Raw genomic sequence first — 27309 nt, 5'->3', positions numbered from 1 at the left:
CCATAAAATTATTTTCGTTGCTACTCTATAACTGTAATTTTGCTACTGTTATGAATCGTAATGTAAATATCTTTTTGTTTTCCCATGGTCTTAGGCGACCCCTGTGAAAGGGTCGTTCAACTCCCAAAGGGATCGCGACCCACAGGTTGAGAACCACTGTTGTAGAGCATTGTCACCATAAACTTTATGCAACTTTTCACAAGCTTGACGTGCGTTCTTCCCTTTATGAAAGTAAAACAGTAAAATATGGCAAGAATGCAGTTTGGTCTTCCGTCTTCAACTTGTTATAAAATCTCCAAAACTCAACCAAATTGCTCAATTCATTTTTAGAATGAAGCTAGAACTGTCAGCTGTCAAATGACATAGCAATAAAATAGATGTGAATGACTCTAGTACTTCCAAAAATGAACTAGTGCCATCTGTTGCAAACATACATCATGACTTTTCCAACAACCCAATAGTTCAACTCATTTTTTTCAGATAAGAAATCAAGGTGCAGAGAGATAGTTCTACAATGACTACAAAATATATAACCATAAATCTATTTAAGGTTTCAAATCTACATTCTGATGAATTGGTTGAGCAATGTTTAAAGTCTCTAATCAGAGATGAATCCTGTGAACCCTTTACTGTCACTATGGTTAATAAAAAATAGTTAATTTTTCATTCAACAACTATTTCTTGAACCTCTATTATGTGCCAGAAACTGCTATGGATGTATAAACAAAAGTTTTATATTTATTTGTTACTTTACAGTTTTTCAAATTACTTTCATACAGTATCATTTGGCCTTCAAATAACCAGGATAAGTATTGTCACTTCCATTTTACAGATGACGAAACGGAAGCTTAAAGAGGTTAGAAACAAAATTCTGGACCAGAATCTGGGTTGACGCTTGAGTCAGATGGACTAGATTCAAATTGTGACTTTTCCACCTCCTCCCAGGCATGTTACTGGGCCTTCCTGTGGCCTAGTTTCCCATGTGAAAAATGGGGAGAATATAACCTATGTTGTAAGTAGTTCTGAGGCTAAAACAAGATAATAAAGTTTTTAGAACAATGCACAACGCTTAAGTGTATCCTCATTATATAATTATTCCATTTACCTATTTTTAGAACACATTTCTAAGACTTACCGTAATTTCATATTTTCAAATTCTTTAATCTTTAATTTAGTGATTTCTTTTTGTCTCTCTAAATCTTGAGATACCTTTTTTAGTTTGACCAAAAGTGAGGAGAGAGAGTCATCTTGTTCTGCTACTGTCTGTTCCATCTCAGCCAGACGCATAAAATGTTTGTTGGTAGGAACTGGAGTAGGAGGCTGTTTTATTAAATCCTATGAAGTATGAATAAATTAGCCATGAACATGTACAAACAATGCCATAATTATCCCATAATTTTAATTTGGTTCCTCAAATGATCAAGAATAATATCTGATCTAAAATTTAACAGGCAATGAAAGCTTAAAGAAAACAGAAAATAGAGATCATATTCTCTGTATTCCCAGGATCTAGCAAAGTGCATACAATGCTGTGGAGGGTCAATAAATGTGGATTGAATTAATGAGTCAAGGCTCAAGGATGTAAGGTTTGCATGTTAACCCTGCAGCAGGCGCAAATGATCTCACATTCATTGCACACAAATTTTCAAATATCTAACAGTTAACTTAAGTATCATCACTCATCGCTTCCGTATCTTCCCCCTCTACTGTAACCTACTGCCAGTCATGTTTGTGGCTTAATACAGTAAAGACGTATTTCATAGTGGCATCTATGTGTGCAATGAATCTGTGAGATCAATTGCGCCTGACGGAGGGTTAAGGTATGAAAAACAGATCATTTCACACATACAGAAGATCAAAAGAAGCAAGTCTGAGCTGGATTCAGAACAGGAAAATCAGTTAGATTTCGGTAAGCTTATATAATAATAAGCAGAATTAGAAAACAAAAGACAGGTCAGATCATGGAAGGCTTCGAGCACATGGTTAAAGAATATGAACATGACTTTGTAGGCAGCAGTGAGATACAAAAGGATGTGGGGTCTAGGAAGAAGAATGATCAGAGCTGTGTTTGTAGAAGATTATTCTGGCAACAAAAATAGGATGGCTTACCCGCCCCCTCCCAAAATAAACAACAACAACAACAAAACAAAACAAAACAAGAGAGCTAAATTTTCAATTATTTGGTCTCAAAAATCTATAAAGAACAGAACCAAGTTCTTAGAATCTTACCCAAGCTGTTTGTCTGAATTTATTGAGTGAACTATCAGCCTGTCGTTCCAATTTATGATGAAGAACATGGAGGTCTTCCTCATGTTTCTTTACAATTTCTCTTTGTTCCTGTTTTACAGCAAATCAAAACTGTATCTTAAACTATGATTTCAATAAATTCCCATTCTAGAGGTCTTAAATATGTGTTATCTTTAATCTTCCCAAATCCCGGAGATAAAAAGGGAACACTATCCACACGTATGTTTACACCACTATGCATTTCCACTAGCACCTGTTCTAGTGAACAAGTCCAGCCTTATATCATAGCTTAATCTTAATATTAGAATAATATGTATCCATCATCTTTTAACTTGTTCTAGGAAAGTTTTTAAATGTAGATTCCACCCCTCCTCAAAAGTTCTAGCAAATCTGATTTCACTGATTACTAGTGTGACAGATTTCATTCCAACTTATTGCCTCAATCTTTACATATAAACTCAACTGATAGTTTCAACATCATATGGATGCACCATGACAGCTATTCCTGGTTTAGTCAGTCCATAAGAGAAAGATTAAAAATACATGAACTGCCAGTTTTACTGATAGATCTGTAATCCAATCACCTGAAAGTAACAATTCTCAAAAAGAATCATTTGAAAGCAAGAAATGGACTACTACGCCAGGGCAGAATAATATTTGCATTTTACTAAAAAACATAATAAATACAATAGCACAACATAATAAAATACCTCTCTGGCTTTTTCCAGAAGATGCTGATACTTCTTTAACACCTCTTCCTTTTGATTTAACCTTGCCTGCATGCTGGCAATGGTCTGTTGAGCAATTTTCAGTGTGTGATGTGACTGTGGTTCCACCTCTTTTCTGCCCAGGTCTGCTATGAGCTTTTCTCGTTCCACAGTGGCAGGCAGTCGGAGCCTCAGTTCACTGATTATTTTGTCTCTTGACAGAATATTTTGCTCTGCTAACCATGCAGCAGATTCTTTTTCTTTTAGCTTCTGCAATGATCAAATCATAATTAATCATTAAGGTATATTTTTTTATTTTAAAAATGTTTCATCTGAATTTTAGTGATAAGTTAAAAAAGGAGTTTCCCTTTATTTTTCACATCATACTTCTAATAGTCATATGATATTCAATAAGGTTACATAGATTACATTTCTTTGTGATGGCATAGTTATCTGTGTGTTTTTTTATTCAGTTATTTATTTATTTACTTTATTATTTACATGTGTTAGAAACTTCACTGTTATGATGAAAACGAAATTTAAGGTACTTTATATAGATCTTGTACTTTTAGAACTAGAAATGTGCAGTGGTACTAGACTTAGAAAGGAAATGTAATAAATCATTCCTTTTATTTCACTCCATTGACTATTAGGATACTAGAAGAGTAATTCACAAAAATCAGCTGAGTATAAAAATTGGAACTTTAGTGGCCCAAATCGATCAATAACTATTACACAATCTGTGGTTTATGAAAACAAAACAGAAAAAGTGTTCACTCTTCAACAAGGTTAAGGCAGATGTTTTAAATGAAGTAACTCAGTGGAAATTCACAAAAACAACAAATCTTACCATTACTGAAGAAAATCGAAGTTTCCTCAATTGATTAAAAATATACAATTTTACTAGCAAAATTATTTTTAAGTGTATTTGCTTAGATGTAAACTAAAAGGAAAATCATATTCAGTTTATTATATTCTGTATAATTTAATAAAGAGATCTGATGACCTATTTATCAAATTTAAGAGCTAGGTTAAACTAAGAAGTAATTTCTAGCTCTCCTGCAAACCCTTTAACCACCCACAAAAGGAATTAACTAAAACTGATTCATAGAGAATACAACATGCACTTCAAATAAAACATAAAAATAAACAAGGATGAAAACAATTCTTGATCATACAGAAGGGGGCAATACATTGCTCATAAAACAATTCTCAAATGTTCTTTTTGTTTCCTTCCATGCTCTCTACTACTGATCAGTGTGCCCAAAAGTGACAAGATTAAATAATGAATTCAAATGAACTATATCTGTGTTTCTGTATTGGCTATAAGAAACATTATGAGAGAATAGGAAAGGAAAGTAGAATTAGCAACAGATTCATCATTCTATGTGTCATTCTCATTAAAAATATTATTTAGAAAATTCCACATACCCAATAACACACTAATCAAAATGCAAATTTCTCTAATTACCTCTTCTAGTGATTTGCAAGTCGCCCGTGTTTCTAGGATTATTCGAGCATTCTCCTTAATTTTTCTTAGAGCAATCTCAAGTTGATTTGGAAGGGGCAAAGTAGGGTCTGGCATTGATCCTGTAACCTCTTCAAACTATTACAAAACAGTATTAGAAAAACAACTGTAGCATTGAGAAAAACAATATTAATTTTTACAACTATATGACCAGACATGGTTAAACCCCACATATATTTCAAATATAAAAAGATAAATTAAAATTCCATCTGAATTTAGAAAACATTGGTTAACATTATAGGTCATGCTACAGTGTAACAAACAGGATTAATCACTCATACCTTTTGTGCTGCTTGTAGTATTTCATTTTGCTGACGGTCAAAAATGTCTAGTTGACGTTCCAGCTCAACTTCTCTTTGATCCCAGGCCATTTGCCTTTCTTCATGAAACTGAAAAACGACAGTTTGTGTCAGAAACACACAGACACTCACCAAGCAATTAACAAGAATCTTTACACACATTTTCTTATTTAATCCTCACAATAACCTTTTGAGGTCACTATTCTCATTTTATGGGAAAAGGAAGCAAACTCAGAAAGGTGAAGTAACTTGCCTAAGATCAGAGATAGGCAAATGTGGAGTCAGGATTTCAATCTATCTGTGCATCCATCCATTCACTCACCCACCCAAAACATATTTAATGACACATACTATGTGGCACGCGCTATTCTAGACAATGCAAACACAGCAGTGAACAAAGCCAAGCCTCTTTCACCATGGAACATATATATTTACTAATAAGGGGTAGAGAAAAATGTGCTTATGTATTATTGTTCCTTTTAAGCTTAAGATGACTATTACAATATAAATAAATACATATTTTAGAATGTTTTAGAAAATTAGATATTGAATATTTTATAGCACAATAATGGGAGCTAAATTAAATTAGGAGAATGATGTAGTCACACACACAATGTTCTTATGTTTAAAATCTTAGCAACAAAACATCAAAATAAATATAAAATGAAACCTTGTTCTGCTGCACAATTTCTTCCTCCAGACTGCTGATTGTATGCTCATATTCAGAAATTATATTATTCAAATATTTTATTTCTTCTTTATCCTTGACTAATTCTCGATTTAGTTTAAGCTCTTGAAGACGGAGTTCTTCAATTTTCATATGCCAACTGATTACCTAAAGATTCACAAATTATATATATGAATGTAAATGCTATGTAAGTAAATACTGTATTTTGCCATGTATAATGTGTACTTTTTTGCCCAAATTTGTGAGGAAAAATAAAGATGTGCATTAAACATGGGTAGTACTAATTCCGTATCTATATAAATGTTTTTAATTCTTTTATTTATGCTTATGAGTTAAAAGTGTAACTTTAGAAATCAATAATGATATCCGTATACAAAATAATTAATACCCTGGAATACAATAATCGGTTTTGTTGAACTTACTACGAACTTGCAATGACGAAGAGTTCTCGGCCTTTTATGGTGTATAAATATCATAAATTTGTTACTGGTACATAAAATTTCCTGTACCTTGTATCTGTTATTGTGTTTTGTAACTATTTGTCATATAAAGTTTCTTGTACCATAATATGTTAAAAAGTAAATACTAAGATTCCTTTATAATACAAAAAACAAGTACCGAAATGTAAACCAATAAAAATTTGAATTAAAAAATTAAAACAAGATTTTTTTCTCTCAAAGTTTGGGCCAAAAACATGGGAGCGCATTAGACATGGAAAAATATGGTAATATACTTTTTTCCACAGATTCTAATGATTTTAAATGAAATTAATTGACACTTTATAATAAAATAAAATATAAAATTATCTTTGCTTGAGCCACATAACAGTTTAGAATTTCCATAGAATTTTCTAAAAATATGTGGGATCTTAACGTAAAACATTCAAATTATGTTTGAGGGAATATTATTAACACTTTCATTTATTCATTTACTTTCATATATTTAGTGGGTATTTATGTAAGCATGTAATTGAAATATTGATTTTACTTTCAAAAGTGGAAATCCTAAATATTAAAAGCCTAGAGAATAAAATTCAGTTGCAAGATAATTGTTTTTCATTTAGTTCCTTTAAATAAGGGTAAAAACAAAATTACATTAGAAAATAAATGTGGTCTTACTTGTAAATACTTTAAACAAATATAATTATGAAGAGTAGAATTCAACTAATAACAACTATAATGTTTAGGAATTATTATAATTAGTATTTAATTAATATATATAAATTTCTCTAACGCATTTAAAATTCTTTGATATTATACAAGCTAAACATTTCTACAAAATCATTGCTTAGAAGAGTCTCATTTTATTTTTACAAATAGACATTCAAATAAGCAAAACCCTTGATTTATAAATTCTAAATTAATAACTTACAATTGGAATTTTGGTCATATATTAAGCATTTTTCATGTCGGCAGATATTAAAAACTTAAAATTATTACGTAACTCTTTAGGAAATACTGAACAGTCAATGTTTTACCTTTTGGGCCCCCCTGGCATCCTTTAAAGTGCTTATTAACTCTTCTAGCCCCTTTAACTTTAATTCCATCTCCATTGTTTTGTTCTTCATATTAATGTGTTCTTGTTGAGAATTTTTCATTTCTTGCATTATCTTCAGTTTGTCGTTTTGTAACTGAATCATTGTTTTAGAGAACTTTTCCTGTTGTGCCAAGGGTAAAGCTCCACTGAACTGGCGTCGTAGAGACTGAATTGTTTGGCGCAGATGTTTTGCTCTGTTTCTCCCCTCCAAACGGGCGTAATACAGCGCCTGTTCTTTTTCATCAAGTTTCTGTTCTAAGCGCAAATTACAGGCCTCCATCTTCTGCAGCTTAGATGTAATTGACTCCAACTTACCAAAAGAAGTCGCCTCACTAATTTGAAGAGAGACAATGTGTTGGTGCAACTTGGCAATTAGTGCCTTTTCATCAGACTGTGCCTAATATAAAAAATACATATATTTGCAGTAAGTTTCAAGTTTTCCCAATGAAACTGATCATAGATTTAATATAACTTACTAAATAAAATTTAAAAGTATACTATATGAGAACCTACAAAAATCTAACCTTGCTTTAATACAAATTACCAAAGAATTGTAAAAAATAAAACCTAGGATGAAACACATTTAAAATCCAAGTCTGACATCTAAGTAACAGTCGAAATATTACTGTATTTTCTTAACTTCATATCTAAATAATAACACTGATATAATACTGATGCACACAATGTTTTTTTAATCCTAAAGAAAGTATGTGAGAAGCTACATAAAGCTACAAGAGAAAATACTGTTATGAAAGACTTACTATTACCATATTTCCCCAAGTATAAGACACACCCTTTTTCGAAAAATCTGGGGACTAAAAACTGGGTGTGTCTTATACAGTGGTTGTAGATTTTTTACTTGCATTTCCCGCAAGTGATGAGGAGTTGTATGAATTTTATGATGAATAAAACTTGAGTTCAATAACTTTATATAATACATTTTTTTCAAATTTCAGGCCCCAAAAGTAAGGTGCGTCTTATACATGGGAGTGTCTTACACATGGAGAAATACGGTATATTTCTTCTCATTGATCAGCAGCCAGTAAAAAACATTTGTAGGCATTTAAATACTTTTCTGTATTATAAATGGTATTTCAAATTAAAAAGTTTTCCTAATCAAGTTAATTAACAACAATAGGAGCTTCTATTTGATATAGTCTCTGAATAAAACTACAAAATCATTCCAATATCTAATGTGAATTTAGGAAAAAGAAAAAAAATCTATACAGACGAGCCAATACTATACATACCTGGTAGTCTAACAGTTGCATTCTGATGGACTCGACTTCTTTTTCTCGGGACTGTTGTTGTGCAGTCAAAATTTCAACCTGTCTTTTGGCAATGTCAGAAATCTCTCTCAGTCTAGGAAGTGATAAGTTATTTCAGAAATGATTAGGTATATTTTCTAAGTAAATCAATAGCAAGGTTTCAATTTTCTATACCCTAGGCAAAGCCATTAGTTTCCAGAATCTCTTTGTATGAAATACTAAAGCTAAGTTTCCTAAACTGTTTCATAAAACTTAAATCCAAGAGAGGTTAACAAGTGTTCTGTAAAAAAAAAAAAAAATTCCATTCCCATCATCCTTGTCCTTTGAAAATTCATAATAGTATTATATTCTGAAAATTCATAATAAATAGCATCATAAATGTTCTGAGAGGTTTTAAAGTGAAAAATTATCTCATATATGCAATCCCTCTTCTGGGTGTCTACCCAAAAAAATCTGAAAAAATTTATCCATAAAGATATATGTGCTCCAATGTTCAATGCAACTTTATTTACGGTGGCCAAGACATGGAAACAACCAAAGTGTCCTTCGATAGATGATTGGATAAAGAAGTTGTGGTATATATACACAATGGAATACTATTGTGCCATAAGGAAAGATGAAATAGTGCCATTTGCGACAACATGGGTGGAACTTGAGATAGCATCCTAAGCAAAATAAGTCAGACAGAAAAAGTCGAGAACCAAATGATTTCACTCATATGTGGTATATAAAACTGAAAACAACAAAGGAGCAAGACTAACAAATGAAGAAACAAAAACTCAGACACAGACAATAGTTTAGTGGTTACCAGAGGGTAAGGGGGGAGGGGGTGGTAGATGAGGGTAAAAGGGATCAAATATATGGAGATGAAAGGAGAACTGACTCTGAGTGGTGAACACACAACATGATATATAGATGATGTATTACAGAATTGTACACTTGAAACCTATGTAACTTTACTAATACTTGTCACCCCAATAAACTTTAATTAAAAAAAAATCTAACTCAAACTGTACATATATAGCATTTTCCAAATGTATTATATATGTCCAAAGAACTCCTCTCCCACATATTATTCATAAGACATTTATTATCATAGTTTGGCATAGCTAGAATAAGGTATTAACTAGCTTTATTTGATATAACTGTTAAGAATAAAGAAATTTGAAATTCCCAGGTTTTCTAGGTGGAGTAATGTATGTTTTGATTTATTTTATTTTAATTTACAAGTTATCAGAATGTAAAAAAAAGGAAAGATTATACATTTACTACAATTAAAATAAAAGGGGGTGGCTTGATGGTAAATTATTAAATTTCCTATATGACTACTGTGATAAGATTATACAGATCAAGTAAAATGTATTTTATTTTGGGCTGGAATAATTTTAGTTCAGTGTGACAGATAAGTCAGGTTTCCTCCTATTGATTAGAAGCTTTCATAGCCAGTTACATAAGTTTTGATTAAAATATTATAAAATGAAATAGTTTATTTCAAAAGGTAGGGTCCATGAAGTAAGAGAAAGAATTAAAAGTGGCTGGGAATGATTGATATTCCTAAAAGGACTACCAAGGTTCCAAAGCATGGCTATCACTATGGGAAGGCTATAAAACCCTTTTTATTAATTATTTGTGCTTGACAGATCAACTCAGCAATCCTCACACTTTTCTATAGAAGTAACACATAATTATAAAGGAGAATGAGAGCATGGCATCTACCTGGCACACAGATAGTATTTACCCCTTATATATATTTCGTGTTCTAAGCAAATAAATTGTTTCCACACATAAAATTAAAATAACAATGTTACTTCAGGACTATTAAGTGTTACTGTATAAGTTAATATATGTTCAATACCTAGCAAAGTATATATCCAAAATGGAATCAAACTCTGAATTTTTCAGTGTACTTTTACAGCAACTTTATGAAACAGGTAGAAGAGGTACTATTACTCGCTTAATAAAGTGGAAAAAACTTTAAGTAAATTAAATGTCCTCTCCTTCGAAAAAAGTACTAATGTAGAAGAACTAGATGTCCTAAGGTCTTGATTCCAAGTTCAGCTCTTTATGCAGTATTATTCCTGGATTCTGAAAATTTGTGAATCTTGAGAAGTTATTTCCTCTTCAATATTGTTATATATGCCTGTTAAAAGTCAATCTTAATATTATTTAACCATGTGCTTATAAAAAGAAACCAGTATTAATTGCCACTAAGAATCTGACCCTTATACCACTGTAATTTGGTTTCTTAAAGACAAATTAGAATGGACACATCTAATCAAATGACCAGAAAGTTTACATGCACTCACTTTGACACTTCAACTTTTAGTTCCATTTCATTCTTCTCTAATTCTAGAATCCGTTGTCTATCAGCATCACTCACTGTCTTGCTCACGCTATCAGCTAATTCATCTCTTAACATCTGTTCCACCTTCTGTGCTTCCAAGTTGATTTTGGTAAGCTAAGAAAAAGTACCAAAAATGTTCAGATATTTCAGTTTTCGAAGTTTTCCTTTTAATTTAGCTTTTAGCATACTGCCATCCTCTTTACTTTGCATTAATCCAGGTACTGAATTGAGTGTAAAGTATTAGGAACAGATTGAAGAGGGTCAAGAGAAAATCAGGAACAAATTATGCAAACTCTGATGATGTGCCAATGCACAAAAAGTCTTTTTGTATATTAGGCAATGCACAATCTTATAATATCTGAAATTCTGATATTCTTAATTTGCTGGAAATGCAGTATACTCATTATATTTTACATCAATTATATCACACATAAATAAATCTGAATAAGTTAATAAAATCTTAATATATATAGTGACTCAGTTAAAATAAACAAAATGACATACATGCTTTGACATTTATACTAATTCTAATTAGTATACTATACTAATATACTAATCTCAAGGTAACCAAACAAACATTACAAGAGTGTTACATAATAAACTGTTGAATATTTGCAAACTGTATTTATTGCCAGCCACTTTAATAATTCTGATCATGTCAAAGAAGTCTAAAACCTCCTAATAGAATGTAAAGTCCCTGAGAGCAGAGATTACTGTATTTTGTTTCTTGCTATACCTCCAGCCCTTATACAGTGTCTGGAATATAATAGGCACTCGATAATTATTTGTTAAATGAACATATTGTAGTAGTAGGCAACCCCATTATTAAGTAAATAACTTTTTTTTGTATATTAAATCTAATAATGCAATGCTGGTGAGAAGTAAGAACTCATTCACAGCAATATCTTTTTTAAACATTTCAGATTTAAAAATACATTTTTTACTTTTAGCCATTACATAAAAGGCAACTACTATATTAATATGCTACTTCAGAGATGCAAACAAACCTCATATAATACAATGTCTACCATGACTAATTCCTTATTTTCTAATTACATGATAAAAATGATAATATCAAACCTCAGCAAATTTGGTTTCCAATTCAAAATTACGTTCTTCCATTTGTTTTAATGAAGTCCTTATATGTTCGTACATTTTTTGACAATGTTCAGCCCGCTGCCTTTCATTTAATTCCTTCATCTCAAGCATAGTGATTTTTTTTGAAATAGAAGCAATCTCACTGTTGGTTATTGATTTCTTTGTCTTATCCATGTTGGATTCATTTCCTGTATACAACAATATTTAAGTCAATCTCATGCTATTCCTATCAAAATTATATCCCATTTTAAACACTGTATAAGGAGGTAATGTAGTTCAATGGACAACACATTAATGAGCCTTTTGAACAACGACAGATCTTTCGATTTCAGTTATAGCTCTGTTACTTCCTGTCTACACGCTGCGGATCCCATTTAATCTCTCTGGAATATTCATTCATCAATCAAATAATAAAAACTATTCCACATAGAATTATTGAAACAATGTGAAAGATGTAGTATAGATGGTGTAACATGTACAGAATGAAAAAGGGGTAAATAATTTTATTAACTGAAAGGAGATTAACTATATAGAAGCAACTCAATGAAACTTTATTTTGTGACTAGAAGTGCAATGACTTTATTTTTAAAGTCTCACCATTCATGCTGAAAGTAAAATATGAAGCCATATGACTTATGAAGATTTCATTAAATATCTTCTTTAACCATGAGTATTATCTTGCCTTTGTAAATATCTCATATCGAATATTTTAAATTATTTTATCAATTATTATACCCTAATTATACATAGAGAATGTTCCATAGCTTGTCTTTGGACACAAAAGTCTGGGGATAAATGAAAATAGAACAACGACAACAAAAAAAAACTAGTTTATCGTGAAAAGGCATCACATAGGATTATAATTAGTTACTTAGTAATTTTTTGAGGAGAAAACTAATGCCTTTCCTTTGCATAACAGACATGCTCCAGGAAACAAATCCAATGTGGTAGTGTTCTATTTTTTTGAGACTCAATCATAGGCTCTTGGAAGTCAATCACTTTAAAGAATTAAGCAGTGATTTACTTGTGAATAGTCTTATAACGCTGATAGTGGCCTTCCTCTTTTTGTAGCTGTCCAAGCTTGAGTTTCATAACTGAGTTGCTCCAAGGAATACATATATTTTTAAAACAAACAAAAAAACTGTTTTGGTGTCTGCCTCAGTTTTAAAAAGTCCTTCAATTTGTTCTATGTGTATCTTTAAATATATGATTTTAGAATAGCTACTGCAAGCAGTGATCAAATAACTAACAGTAACAGGTCACTGAAAGAAGCGGAAAGGGTTAGCACAGCAATCCATTATGGAATAGACTCATTTGGGTGACCTTAAACACCATGAATTAAGAAAAAAAAACTGCACAAAATATAAATATGAAAGAATGTAACACCCCTTCTCCACGCATTTCTGTGCTAAACTCAGATAACAAGGAGAGGCACGTCACAGAGGATACAGCAGATTAGCCGTCTGTACGTTCCTGTGTTTGGAACTTTCTTAGAGAGCCCAACACCAACCAACTCCTGGATGAGAAAAGCTAATAAAGTGACATTTTTAAGCAAAGATATAAGGATGATAGGAAATAAGAAACATTTTTAAAACTTCTGTTATATATAAAACCATTGGGTATGGGAGAAATTAAGGTATTGGAAAAATCAGGAATTTCTACATAGGGAATTCAGACCTTATTAAGGAGAGAGAGGGTAAAATAAATAAAGAACTTACTAAAATTTGATGGAATACTCTTGTTTATATCTTAGTTTAAATGGGATCTTCTTTCATGTAGGAGCTACATGGAAGTCAATTAGCTTTAAATCTCTTAATGAATTAAAAATTACATTTCTAAAAGTAGCTTATTTTAGATTTCCCAATGTTAGGCCCCTCTAAATAATACGTCTAACTTACCAGCTAAATAACACAGTTCTATTTAGTCACAGAAACCTTGAACAGAGCCAATGTTTGGAAAACAAACACATAAAAACATCTTAACCAAAGCAGCCAATTTATTTGAAAATCATAAAGCACAATGCTAGTGACATAAAATGATTTAAGTGTCATAAACTAGGATGACCATTTGAAAAACCAACATGGAAACCCTAGCAGGAGCCACAAAGATTTTACTGCCCTTAGACAGTAATATCTCTGTTAGATATATATGAAGATGTTTATTGTAGCACTATAAGCAATAATAAAAATAAGAAAAGCTAGTGATTTAATCACTTAAACAGAAAGATACTGCGTGAATACTTATAACTATAATGAATAAAATATGGAAATATTTTGATGTTTACTTAAAGAATACAGCAGATAACATGTTTATAATAATTTTAAAGTATATACAAGATGTACACATGTACAAGGTAATACAAAAACTGCTAATATAGTAGTGGACCTATGGGTAATATACATTCTTTAAAAATTTTTGATATTATATGGTGATCTTTTATTTTAAAATGTCAAATGCTATATTCTTAACTTTATGCATAGTGAAAGAACTCATAATACTGTCATTAAAATGCAAATATTAAAAAAATGCAGACATTTCAAAATTATCACCAGTCTTGATTGTTAAATGGTTCAAAACAGCTAAATTAGTCTTAAAATTTTAACATATATGGTTTCATTTGAAACAAATCTAATTTAACAATTGAAAAACAAATTTTGGTAGGGATTAGTACAAGATTATTCATCAAGTGCCTGCTAAATTAAACTGTTAGGCAGAGAGTTCAATTTTATCAAAATATTTCCTTTTCATCTGGTACAAATAAGGACCCTTAATTGAAAAGTACTCGCTATTAGATCTTAATCATTTTATATTATCAGAGTCATAATACTTACCTAATTTAGTTTCTTGCCCCCAGGCTTGTTCAATAGTATGAAGTTTTTCCTTGGTAATCTCCAATTCCTTATTCAGAGACTCCATTTGTTCTTTTAGGGATACATTTTCACACTGAATAAACAGAAACATCACTGAGAAATTATATTACAATTCAGACTAATACCACAAAAATGACAGTGTCATAAGTTTATATAATATCTCCTAAAACTCACAATCTAGTTTTTTTTACAAAAAGTTCTCTCACATGTAATAAATATATATATGTACATGTTTACATATATGCACATATGGATACACACACACATATAATATAAAACATTATTTTAAAATAATCAATATCTTGTGTATCTAATATGTGGCTCTAAACTCTGAGTGTTAGCTTCTGCCATGTTTATTGTGGCCAAGCTGGAATACTCAAAGCTTCGTAACCTTCGCAAGCCAGTGCTTACTTCCCTCAATCACACACATAGTTACTGAGCGTCCCTAGCATGCCATCAGTGACAGGTGCTATATGTTCATAGTGACAAGAAACAGACTAGATTCTGGCTTTCACAGGCCTTATCATTTGGTGTTTTGGGGGTGTGTGTGTGGCAGGAGTTGGGAAGGGTGCGGAAGGCAGCAGAGAGTAAAAGCAAACAAAACATGTATTAAAAATGTCAATATCTAGAAAGAAACAGCATATGGACCCAGGGAATAATAAAAGGAGGCATATCTAGAAGAAGGTATTAACCACTGAAGAGGTGGATTTAAGGTGAAACCTAAGATGTGAGAAGGAGCCAATCTGGACAAGAAGCCAGCCATGGAAGGAAATGATGGACAGGAAACCCAGAAGCACAAAAGCAGGAAAGAGTTGGAAGTGTTGGCGGACTTGAACACAATGAGCAAAAAGAAGAGTGAAGAGTGGTACAAGACAAAGCTGAAGAGATAACAGAAGGCCATACCAGGCAACATGTGGAACTAGGATTTAAGTCAAGATAAGGAATTGGAGGGCCAGCCGAGTGGCTCAGTTGGTTAAGAGCTCTCTCAAGAGTGCGAGCTCTGAGCAACAGCGGTTCGAGTCCTGGCCTGAGCTGAGCTGCTGCAACAGGTGGCAGGATCGCTCAGCTAAAAAAAAAAAAAAAAAAAATGGAATTGGAATTTAACTTAAGAAATAATAGGAAATAATTTAAAGACGCTAAAGAGGAAATTTTAACAATTGTTCTGGATGCACTGAGGAGAATAAACAAAGGGGTACTCAGAAATCAAAAATTATTCAGGAAGATAGTGTAAAGTCCAGATGAGTGATAAGGTTGGTTTGGACCAGGGTAATAGCAGTAAAGATGGAGAGAAGAGGACACATATGAATAAATTACATGTCGGAAATAAAAATGACAGTGGAAAGGTGTGATTAGGGAATGACTATAAAATATCTGCCTTAACTGAGTAGGGAATAGTAGCATATATTGAAACAGAAAAGACTATGTGAAAAATAGACATCAGGAGTTCATTTTGGATATGTTAAATTTTAGATTTCCTTGAAACATGAGTTTTAAAGTAGGTAATTCCACACAGTAGAAGACAGCTCTGAGAATTCAGGCTGAAGACATAAATGTAGGAGCTGGCATGTTATTATAGTATTTTCAGCTCATTTATTCTTTTTTTTTTTTAACAAATAGAATGCCTGCTATGTGCCAAGTATTATAAGCACTTGACATCAATGGTAAACAAATTCCATCCTAGAACTTCTGTTTCAGTGGAGTAGTTTGAAAATAAGGCACTATGTCACACAATGTCAGGTAATGAGAGTTAAGAAGAAGAATAACAGCGTAGTGAGATTTATTTTTAAAAAGGGGATGTTACGATGAAAAGAAAAGCAAGATAAGGGAAAAAACCTGACTTTCTCATAACATGTACAATTACAGTCCAATTCTCCAGTTCTAAATATTGTAAATACACAGGAGAAAAACAAAAGAGGGCTTAAAGTATTTTAATATTTTTCTACTTTTTCCTTTTGCTTCCTCCTTCAAAGAAAAACTCTGGTCTTACTAGATTCCCATTTTCATCCCCCTGCCCTGGTATTTCACCCTCATGTATTACCATTCCCATCTCTAATTTTCATTCTCTCCCTTTTCGCTCTAGCTTTCTTTCTCTCTCCTCTCAAACTTCATTGGTCTCATTTAAAAAAAGTGATAAAAGAAAATAAATTCTCCTCTTGACGCTACTTTAATACATGTCTATGTCTCTTTTCTTCTTTTATCAAATTTCCAGTTTTTTTATTGCCTTATCACCCATTCAGTTTTTGTACTTCCTTATCACTCACTGTTCTTTACATTCTGAAATTCAATTTTAATCAGCTTTATTCTCATTATACTTTACTCTTAAAAGGCATCAATGATTTCCTCATCTCCATATATGATGACTTTTGCACCATGGCTCTACACCATTAATCACTGTCTGTCGTCAACATATACTAGCTCTAACTCTGTGCCAAAGAGAAGGTATGAAATACACAAAAATAAATTAAGTAGAGTTATTGACATCAAGAGGCTTATTATAGTTCAGTAGGGGAGGCAGACATATAAACACATATAATAGGATGTGATATAAATAGCAGAACTAGATAAAAGATACAGAATTAATATAGACAGAGGGAGTGAGTCTGTTCTATAAAGAAGGATACTTAGAAAAAAAAGAAAATATCTGAACAAAGTTTTGAAACATGAATAGAAATTCACTGAGCAGATAAACTGGGAGAAGGGAATGGCTTCTAGACCAAGGAAAGAGTGTGTACAAAAGAATATATGTTAGAAAATTGCCGTGTTGGAGAAAACTGGTAGTTCAGTTTCTAAAACATAAATTGTGACACTCCTTAGAGCATTACAGGAGATGATGGGAAGTAAGTGAAAGCGAATCACAGAAGGAACTTGACTTTCATTCTTTAAGTGACTGGCAGCTTTTGACAGATTTGAAGCAAGGGAGTGACATGCTCAGATTCATGTTTAGAATTACTATTCTAGTGGCAATAAGAAAGACATAACACTGGAGATATGGACATGAGTCATGGCCAGCACAATAAAGGTAAAAACAAAAAAAAATGAAGATAGTGCCAATAGTGATAAATATATGTTCAGAATTATAACTGAGATATCGGAAGTAAAGAAAGGGACATAATATAAACACAAAATTTCTTAACTTTTGAGGAAAGATGAAAAATATTTTTTGGGAAAAATAGATAAAGTTTACTTATTTATGTTATCTACAGGAGGTTTTTAAACCAGGATTTTCTAATAATAGAGAGGAGAGGACAAAGGACATGAAAAATGGAAAAAGAGAAAATTATTACTACGCCTATTCAGAATTTTCTATCAAAGTTAACATAATCCTCTCTCTTTGGCAAGAAAAGTAAACTAACTGATCACGATTATTTCTAGCTAGTAGTAATAAATAATAACAGATAATTTTGTAGGAGTCATTGAAAGCTATTGAGAATAATGTTTTCTTTTATGAAATGTGTCCCCTTAAGCAAGAAAAGGCTTCTGAGCCACCAGAATCTGATCTCATCCCATTCCATGGGAGAATCATTGAAAGAATAATAAGCCAAAAGGCCCCTATTTCTGATGAGGAAGATGAATAAATCAGGAGCCTGTTTTGCCTACTGTAAAAGTTATGGGGGTTGAGTAGCTAGAAGAGACTAAAAAGGGTCTGAGCTACATTCACGGGCTGTTTGAATAAAACTTATGATACTCCACCCGACTCTTCTGTATCTTTACGATAAGAACGAGAATTTGCAGAGATCACCCATGGTCCAGGAAGTGCCATTAATATCTATCTCATCCACTCTCAGCTACAGTCATTCCAAGGAATAGAAGAGCCAGGGGCCATGAGAGAAGAATTTACTCTGGGAACTGAGGTAAGAGAAAGGGTAAGTACTTAATGATGCTTCTTCTTTTGATCACGATATCTTACTTGTCCGATGTTCATTATCCTTTTTTAAGTGCCAGGTAGAAGGAGGTTTGATACAGCTAAATCATGCAAGGGAACTAAGGAGGATGACCAGAATTAAGTTGTCCACAAGTTACTCTGCACTCATAGATATCTCCAGAGAAAAATGGCTGCTATCACAAGGTTCAAGGATCGCACAAACTTACCTCTAGGTGTTCCAAGTTATTTGTTCTTTGAACCAGCATATTATCTTTTTGCAAAATGTCCCTGTACTTGGCAGTCAGGTCATTATATTGCTTATTGGCCAATTCTAGTTCAGACAGAGAAACACTATTGTCTATAACTTTTTGGAGAGCTGCAATCTTGAAAATGGCCATTTCCTATGTAAAAAAAAAATAGACTGAGTTAAGTTGGTGTATTTTTTTTTGGTGAAGAACTGGCCACTTTTGAGAAAGATAATGCAACTAAAAGCAAAACAGATATTAGAATCATTTAAAAAATAAGAATTCTAATGTAAAAAAAGTTGCAATAATGATTACCTGCTTTCATATAAGAAATAATATTATTTGGAAATTTTTAATAACAAAAATGTAAATCCTTTTGTAACTGCTACCATCATAAAATGAAATTCAGTTAATTTGAGCAAAGCATAACACAGCAGCAAGAAAATATTCATCACACAGAATGCATCTTTGGTTGCCTTTTATAAATTTCTTAAGATTAAAAAATAACTTGCCATTTGACACCTGAATGGCAAAATTAGCATTACCACAAGTAACCTTTACAGCTTAGCTATTTCTGCTTATTATAGTTACAAAGACTAACTGTAATAAAACAAGATTTTTTGTTCACAGGAAGGAAACATTTAGGGAGAAAAGTTCTCTCCTTCATAGCTATCTGTAATAAATAATATCAAAACCTGTAAGCTACTTGTCTCATGTTCTACTCATTAGCTACACAGCTACAAAAAGTCACTATTCAAGGGCACTGTATTAATACCAAAAAGAAATGTCTGAAATTTAGTTCTCTCCAAAGTAAACTGATAAAGAGGAAGTGCAAGGAAAATCAAATTTATGAAGTGAAGAAGTTAATAAGAAATTTATAGTTATAATTCATTCCGAAGTAATGAGGAAAAAATATTTGTAATGGTGCTTTATCTCTCATTTTGACAACTTTCTTTCTCTGTGTAAATGAATATACACCATTCCACGTTATCCTTGGGATTCAGTTTTACTTTTGCTTTGGAAAAGATGGGGAAGGTTATGTTTCCAATCCCTTAAAAATGCCCTTTTTTTTGGCTTTCAAATTGTTGAGGGGAAAAATAAATCCAGGTTGAAGAGGAAGAAAATTCTAGTTCTTTTTTTCCCTTGTAACTCAAACAGTAGCTATATCTGTAATACTCCAAGAAAAGTATATTCTACAAAACCTAACATAAAAATAAAGCAAGAACATTTCCTAAGTCTCAAAATTTCCTAGGTAGGTGTCCAAATAAAAATAGCTTTCATTTTTCAACAGGTTTCTTGTTGCATCAGGCTTAAAAGCCTTAAGATCACATTGAAAATAGGTTTATTATTAGCATAATAACTTCACCCATTACTATATTTAAAAGGGGATGGAAAGGAACTCAAGTTTATTTTAATTTTACTTTGCATTCTTCTGCTTATATGATCCTATGTAAATTTAGGCATGTCATCTGAACATACACATGTTTAAAAGAAACTACCTAACATCAGATGTAAACCAAGGTACCGAAGAGAACACAGGGTGTTCATCTTTTTGTTTGCTTGTTAATATTTATAAAAGGAAATGTGAGGAGAATCAGTTACCTATAGGGGGTGGGGCAGAATGGAGTGAAAGGTCACAGGGACAGAAGATTTTTCTGACTATATCTTTTGAACATGTAAATGCTTCTATATTCAAATTCAGTTTCAAAACAGAAAAAAAAAATAAACCCTGAAATTGAAAATAATGCAACATAAATGCACCTAACTGTATATCAAATATATAGCATAACCACACAAAGGGAATGATTTCAAGTTAGTGAAGAGTATGTCACCTTGATCATATATCCTTAGTAAGAGATATTCTAAAGAAAATAAGAATTGTAAAGAAAGTTTAAATTACACCTGGTAGCATTCATTGCATACAGAATAAAAGTACAAAATCAAAGGTTATTACTAAAAGCCACATATTATCTATTTAACTCATACTGTTATATTTGAATTGGAGAAAACAATATGAACTCACGGTTTGAATATATACATACTTTCTTAACTTGACCACTCAAAGGAAACAGTACCATGACACTCTGAGAGCAATGACACCTAGTGACCAGATTTTTGGTATCTAAATGCCTTCCCCCTTAAAAAGAAGCAGGATTTTTTAGAAAAATGGCTTATTCCCAGTCTGGATAAGAAGTATGTAAGATAAATCTTGAACATCTTCGGGGTGTCTGGTTAGCTCAGTTGGTTAGAGCATGGTGCTGATAACACCAAGGTTGCCGGTTCGAAAAAAATCTTGGACATCTTATTGTGCCAGAAAACAAACCAAACTTTAAAGCTTGGTTCAAAGACTAATGGATTCTTGTCAAAGGGCACCCATGGCCAAAGTTGAGATAAAAAACCAATAACTCCAACTGTTAAAACATAGTATTTTGAAGTGCATTGAGTGTGTTATGATGCTTAAGAGAAATTGGGGGTGGCGGGGGGAGGAACAGGCAGAAGCAGAGTGCACCAGCTCTGTATTCTGAAAACTGGCCATTAAAAGGAGAAGACGAAGATTTTACCTTTCCTTTCGAGTAGGAACTATGCTTCAAGAGAACCAAATGACTGGGCTAATGAGAGAAAGCTCTTTGTTCTACAAAAGAACATCTGCTATGAAATGCAGAGCAAATATGACTAGATAATCATAGTATCTGCAACTCCTGGTGAGGTAACTGCGTTAGGCAATAGTAACCATGAGTGGACGCTACACTATTAGGAGAGGTGAAGAAGAATTGGTTATTTTCATGGTAGCAAAATATCTCCAATTAACTAAAATCATTTAATAATAGATGTATCTCCCTAATACAGTACTCAACCATGAAATATGGGACTGCAAGACACTCATGGAGTGATATAATATAAAGTATTATTCATAAAGCAAAAAAACATTACTTATGAAGTATTCTTGCCAAAAATGTTTAACCTGAATATAACAAAGGCTTCAGAGGTAACTTTAGTAAATACAATGGCTAGAGGAACAAGTAAAGTTACACAAAAAAATAATCATATAAGCCATCAACATTTTTCAGAGAGGGAATAAAAAAGGGGGATTCTATATTAAAAAGACTTGTGATATATAACATTCAAACACAATGCAGGGTCCTTGATTGGATCCTGGAACAATTAAGGAAATGTGAATATGGTCTGCACATTAGATAATGTAAGGGGTTATTGTCAATTTCATTAGGTGTAATAAAGTTATTGTGGTTATGTAAAAAAAGATTTTGATTTTAGAGATGCACATGAAAATATTCAGGAAAGAAACGTCTGCAATTTAAATATTCCTATAAAAACAGATGAAGTAATTATGGCAGAATGTTAATAAATGTTAATTATTAATCCAGATGATAGGTGTTCATTATACTATCATTTCTTTTTCATGTTTGAAAGTTTTCATAGACGAAAAACAATCAGGGTATACCTTAAATCGTTGCAAACGCCCAATTTTTTCACCGACTTCAGCCTCCATTGATAGCAATTCATTCTTCTGTTTCTCATTTTGTTTTCTAAGTTGTCGCTCCATTTCTAATAAAGTAGTATATTGCCTTATGAGTGACTTTTCATTCACTTGCAAGACTGTGATTTTTCTACTATTTTCTGAAAGTGTTTTTTTCATTTCATCCGAATCCATCTGAAGAGTACTCAGCAAATTCTGCACAAAGACACATTAATATTACTTGTTGACTCTAGCTATCCTAGTTTGTACAATATTGTATATTGATTTTAAAAGTGTTTTACTTACATTATATTCTTTTACTTTTATAGCATCTTGTTGGATTTGATCCTCTAGTTTCCTCTTTTCCTCTTTCATTGTTTCAGATTCTATTTTCCAGGTCTCCTTTTCACTTAAAAAATAAAAATGACAATAGAGTAAACTTAATAACATATATAACTGCAGGAAGAGATAACTTTAGATTATGGAAATTTAAAGTTTTCATAAAACAAGAGCATCATAGCTATTCAGTACCTAATAACACAAGAAAGTCAAAATTCTATTCACAAAGGATTTAGCCTGGAAGTTATATTTTTATTTAATAAATGCAAGGTAAATAAATTATTTTATAAAATCATTTAAATTATTCCATAAATCATCACTCTACATATGTTACAATATAACAACTGCAGCTGAATCTTATAAATACTTTATTAAAAACAGAAAACGATTATGAAAATAATATGCCAAACTAATTGTGGACATTAAGTCTCAATATTCTGACCTTACTTTTAAATTTGAGTGCCAAATACTTGCAAAATATTTAGATTACAAACAAAATTAGAAGTCACTAGACCTAAGAGAAGGTGTGTCAGACATTGTTGCCTACCCAAGACATAGGCCAGTTATCTGCAATCTGCTTGGCATAAACCACTTATGGTGTCATCATTCTTCCTGCCACTGAATGGTTCAGACTTGGACAGTTCATCAGCCCAATTCTAGCTCACAAGATCTGAGTCAAAGTCTGCCAGAGGCCTCTGGAAAAAGTTTTTATCCAAAAATAAAAAGTTACATGGAAAAAAATCACCCTCTTCTTCAGTGGGCAAAATGGTTCCATCTTCTTTGCTTCCATCCTCCTGTATGTATTTTATAACCATAGCAGATAATATGATCTAGCCTATACTACCCCTAAATATGACCTACCATTTAATTAGCTGTGGGTTTCTTGTTAGATCAGATAATAATCACCCTTAGTGTTTAAATCACCTTTCATCAGGTATTCTAATTACTATTAAGGAAACTGTTCTATTGTAGGATAGCAGAGATAAGGAGAAACGCATTAGTTCCCTATGAAAATATATGACTAATTATGATGGTGATGAAAAATGATGCTAACAGCTAACACTTACAAGATGTTCATATGTGCCATGACATTTACAAAATGCTCATATCTGAGCATTTCATATAATTCACTTGTTTCATAACAATCCTATGAAAAAGGTATCACTATCACAGAATTTTATAGATAAGTAAACTGAGACACACAAAGATGAAGTGAAGACGCAGGAGGGAAGGGTAAAACAAAATATCTAAATATTTTTATGTTACTTTCATCATTAATAAGAATATGCTGCAATTATATTTATAAAATTTTGCTAACACTTATACCTTAGATATTCTTTATATAGTAAGCTTTGTTGATGACGAATTACTGCAAACTTTCTATTATAATCTTCAAGAGAATCATCTAAATTCTTTAGTTTATTTTCTTTATATTCTAGTTCCTAAAAATGGGTTTAGAAATAAGAACAAAAAAGCATCAGAATACATATTAAATTTGAAGGTAGAAATTTATATTCTGACAAGATTATAGAAAAATACATAAAGGAGAATAGTTACCAAAACCATATGCGGTACAGATCATTTCTATGATTTTTTTGAACATCTTAGTTTAAGGCATATGGAATGAGGCAATATGTGTAAAAGAGCAGTCCTTTAAAACAGGTACGATTAATTTTATCATACATGACAGTTATAGTAACCACACAAATTATCAGATACATTAGTTGCAAACTTACCTCCAGCCAGTTTACCCTTTTGTGAACATATACATACATGCCTCCACTCGAATTATCCTTTCCAATTATTTAATTTCAAAGATGAAGAAACTGAGACTTAGAAAGATTAAGTTACTTACTAAACATTAAAACTCATTAGCACTACCTTTGGCAACCATTTCCTAAGCACATATGCCAAGCTTGGTGCCAGGCGCTTCACATATATGCAGACCAACGCTGGAGGTCACATCTGACTCAGAGGCCCTGCTGCTTCCCTCACTCTGTTACTGCCTTGGACTGAGAGCCCAAGTACCTGTTTTATCACTGTGAACAGGTTTTCACATGGCTAATCAGTGCTCTTTAGTCTACCACAGTGTTTCTCACGATTTTTACACAAACATGGGGAAAAAATGAATCTAAGCTCAAGCAACATGAAAATGCCATAATGCCATTATTTGTTGACAGTGTCACTATATTACAGAAGAATGAGAGAAATCAATGAGTGCTTAAATTATGAATTTAAAAGTAACGTGTAACATGAATTATAATGTTCTAATAAGTAAAGTTGTCCCTTCCTCACTCATAACACATATAGTTTCATTATTCAGAAAAACACCAATGTAATTTCCAAATATAAAGACAAAAATTTGATTATCTTAACTCAAGTATATCCAGAAATGGATTATCTATAAAGGGAAACAGAAGTGCTTATAGTCAAAACCAATTTTATTTATGTTGAACACATCTTTGTAATTCTACTGCAATGTATGTGATGTTATGGTCATTCACACTTCAAATGAAATTTTGAAAAGCATCTCTCATTAGGCCATTCATAATGCCCATGATACAGACGGCAAAATTGAGAAACAAATATAAGGCAAACAGCACCCTTTAATGTGCTGATGGATTAACTAACACTTTACAGGGTAAAGGAAAGAAAGAGATAAAACTGTGTCAGACTTTATTCATTTGAATTGCTTTTCCAAAAAGCAATAAATAAAAGTGCTCAACTAATTTATACATTACCACCTTATAGCAGCTGCCTATTAGTCTACCTGTCAATCATACATTTCATATGAGTAACACCCATGTGAACAAGACGTGTGTGCAGCATATTTCTCATGGAGATGAATGGAAACAAATGCTTTATCCTAACATTCCATCTAACACCAAAATCCATTAAAATATATCTTACTGTTAATATTCTAATAATGCCAAGGAATACATGACTAAATTTAAAAATATACTATCAATTATTTTGTTATTCACATGTAAAATTGTCAGTACCTGTAAGATATGTATTAAATATTCATTCAGAGCATTAATGATATTGGCACTAGATGGTGCTATCCCATCAGGTAAGTCTAGTCCTTTAAAAACAACATTGGATCCTTCAGATTGCCGTAAAAGACTGGTTTCTTTTTCAAGATGATCTACCTGGAAACAAACAGTTCAGGAATGACCATCACGTCTCTTACATCCAAAGAAAGACAAATTTAAAGGCAGTAACTTCCGCTTCCACTGAATGTTTTTAAAAAGTAGGTAAATGAATGCCCCACCAGGGATTAATTAAACCATAATTTAGTTTCTACTTAGAAATGCCTAGTACACACTTAGATTTGTTGTGTTCTTTTACGAGGCACTTGTTTTTCCACTTAATTTTATAAGAAAAAAACAGATACAAGTTTTCTTAATGTTAAAAGACTTAATTCAAGGGGCATTTTCTATAAGGTAGTCATTTAACAAAATGAAAAGTTTCATATTAAACCTGTGTTCATATGCTTACCGTTTTCTTTTATTTGATAAAATCCTCACCTTTAAATTTGCTTTTGCCAACTGCTGAGAATAATTTATAGCCTCCTTCCGAGATTCCCTGAGCTCCTGTCTTAATTCTTCATTCCTCCCAGTAAGTTGATCAACTTGGGCTTTCAAATGCAGATTGGCATCAAAGATTCCTTCTGCATTCTTTGATTCTATGGCCTAGTATATTTAGATTATATTGAAGAAATGTGAAGAAAAATATTTAAATCATAGTAAAAAAAAATCTACCTTTAAATAAAATTCGCTTAATTGAAGCATTTTACTATTCCCATTGCCATGATAATAAAGAAATATGCCAGATCTATTTCTTATTTATGAATTTAAACTTATAAAACTCTAGTTTAACTTACATCAGTATTACTGAGCATAGTAACTACTTCACTAATAACAATTAACAAACACTTAGCTGATCCTATAGACTGGTAGACTAGTAAAACAACTGGGCAGGAATAAGATTAGGAATAGGGTTCAAATATTAACCAATCTCTTACTACCTGGGTAAGTGACTTAAATTCTTTATACCTTAGCTTCCTCATCTCTAAAGAGTAAATAATGTTAGCTCTGTCCACTTCACAAGGTTTTCATATAGACAACATGTGATGCAGATGTAAATGCAATGAAACTATGCAGCATCTGAATTCAAAGCATGAGCAAAGGAATGAAATAGTTACTACATTCAATTATGTGAATTTTTCATTGTGACCTCTCCAAACAGTTGAAGCATACATGATAAGAGAAGCAAAGAATGATAACATAGTATTATTCAAGAGTGCTGGATAAACAAAAATCATGTCAAATATTAAAATATTAAAGTGGCTCCACGGGTCCTAATTCTCCAACAATGGCATACATAAATATACATACACTCATGTACATGTTTACTTAATACATACGTATAAATACATTTGGACTTTAAAACAAATATATGGAACAAAAGTGTTAAATGCAAAGTCAAATTTCAGAAATGAAGATAGAAAGACAAAGTGGTAAGATAAGTAAAAACAAATGTAATCTCTAACTGAGGAGGGGTTTAACTGGGGTTTAACTCTAGGCTGCAGATCTATAAAAGTAAGTCTTTACCCTAAGGAGATCAGAGCAGGCCATGTGGAGTAAGTTATACTAATTCAAAGGGTATACAAGGAAGACCGAAATAGGTATAAGGAGGGCCGCCCGAGTGGCGCGATGGTTAAGAGCTGGCTTGGGACGCCAGAGGGCCCCAGTTCGGATCCCACATATGAGGGCCAGTGACACTGCCCTCTACAGCTAA

At 32.3% G+C, this 27309-nt stretch overlaps 1 protein-coding gene across 2 annotated transcripts in view; it reads right to left on the bottom strand.

The window, feature by feature from the left end:
• The window catches only part of CEP290 (centrosomal protein 290), a 100947-nt gene that overhangs the window by 31890 nt on the left and 41748 nt on the right, over positions 1 to 27309 (bottom strand). For both annotated transcript variants that reach the window (XM_019632126.1, XM_019632125.1), the window contains 17 exons: positions 26037 to 26201; positions 25509 to 25658; positions 23833 to 23948; positions 22474 to 22576; positions 22153 to 22383; positions 18675 to 18848; positions 14547 to 14658; positions 11698 to 11903; positions 10580 to 10731; positions 8256 to 8367; positions 6947 to 7402; positions 5452 to 5616; positions 4764 to 4871; positions 4426 to 4560; positions 2958 to 3224; positions 2230 to 2337; positions 1136 to 1335 (listed from right to left, as the gene is read on the bottom strand). In XM_019632126.1, the coding sequence (XP_019487671.1) occupies positions 1136 to 1335; positions 2230 to 2337; positions 2958 to 3224; positions 4426 to 4560; positions 4764 to 4871; positions 5452 to 5616; positions 6947 to 7402; positions 8256 to 8367; positions 10580 to 10731; positions 11698 to 11903; positions 14547 to 14658; positions 18675 to 18848; positions 22153 to 22383; positions 22474 to 22576; positions 23833 to 23948; positions 25509 to 25658; positions 26037 to 26201 (2960 nt within the window). The remainder of the gene's footprint in view (positions 1 to 1135; positions 1336 to 2229; positions 2338 to 2957; positions 3225 to 4425; positions 4561 to 4763; positions 4872 to 5451; positions 5617 to 6946; positions 7403 to 8255; positions 8368 to 10579; positions 10732 to 11697; positions 11904 to 14546; positions 14659 to 18674; positions 18849 to 22152; positions 22384 to 22473; positions 22577 to 23832; positions 23949 to 25508; positions 25659 to 26036; positions 26202 to 27309) is intronic.

Source organism: Hipposideros armiger, unplaced genomic scaffold (assembly GCF_001890085.2).
Source record: "Hipposideros armiger isolate ML-2016 unplaced genomic scaffold, ASM189008v1 scaffold_1082, whole genome shotgun sequence".
NCBI lineage: Eukaryota > Metazoa > Chordata > Mammalia > Chiroptera > Hipposideridae > Hipposideros > Hipposideros armiger.
Note: the sequence above shows the minus strand (reverse complement) of the source record. Positions and strands in the feature narration are given on the sequence as shown.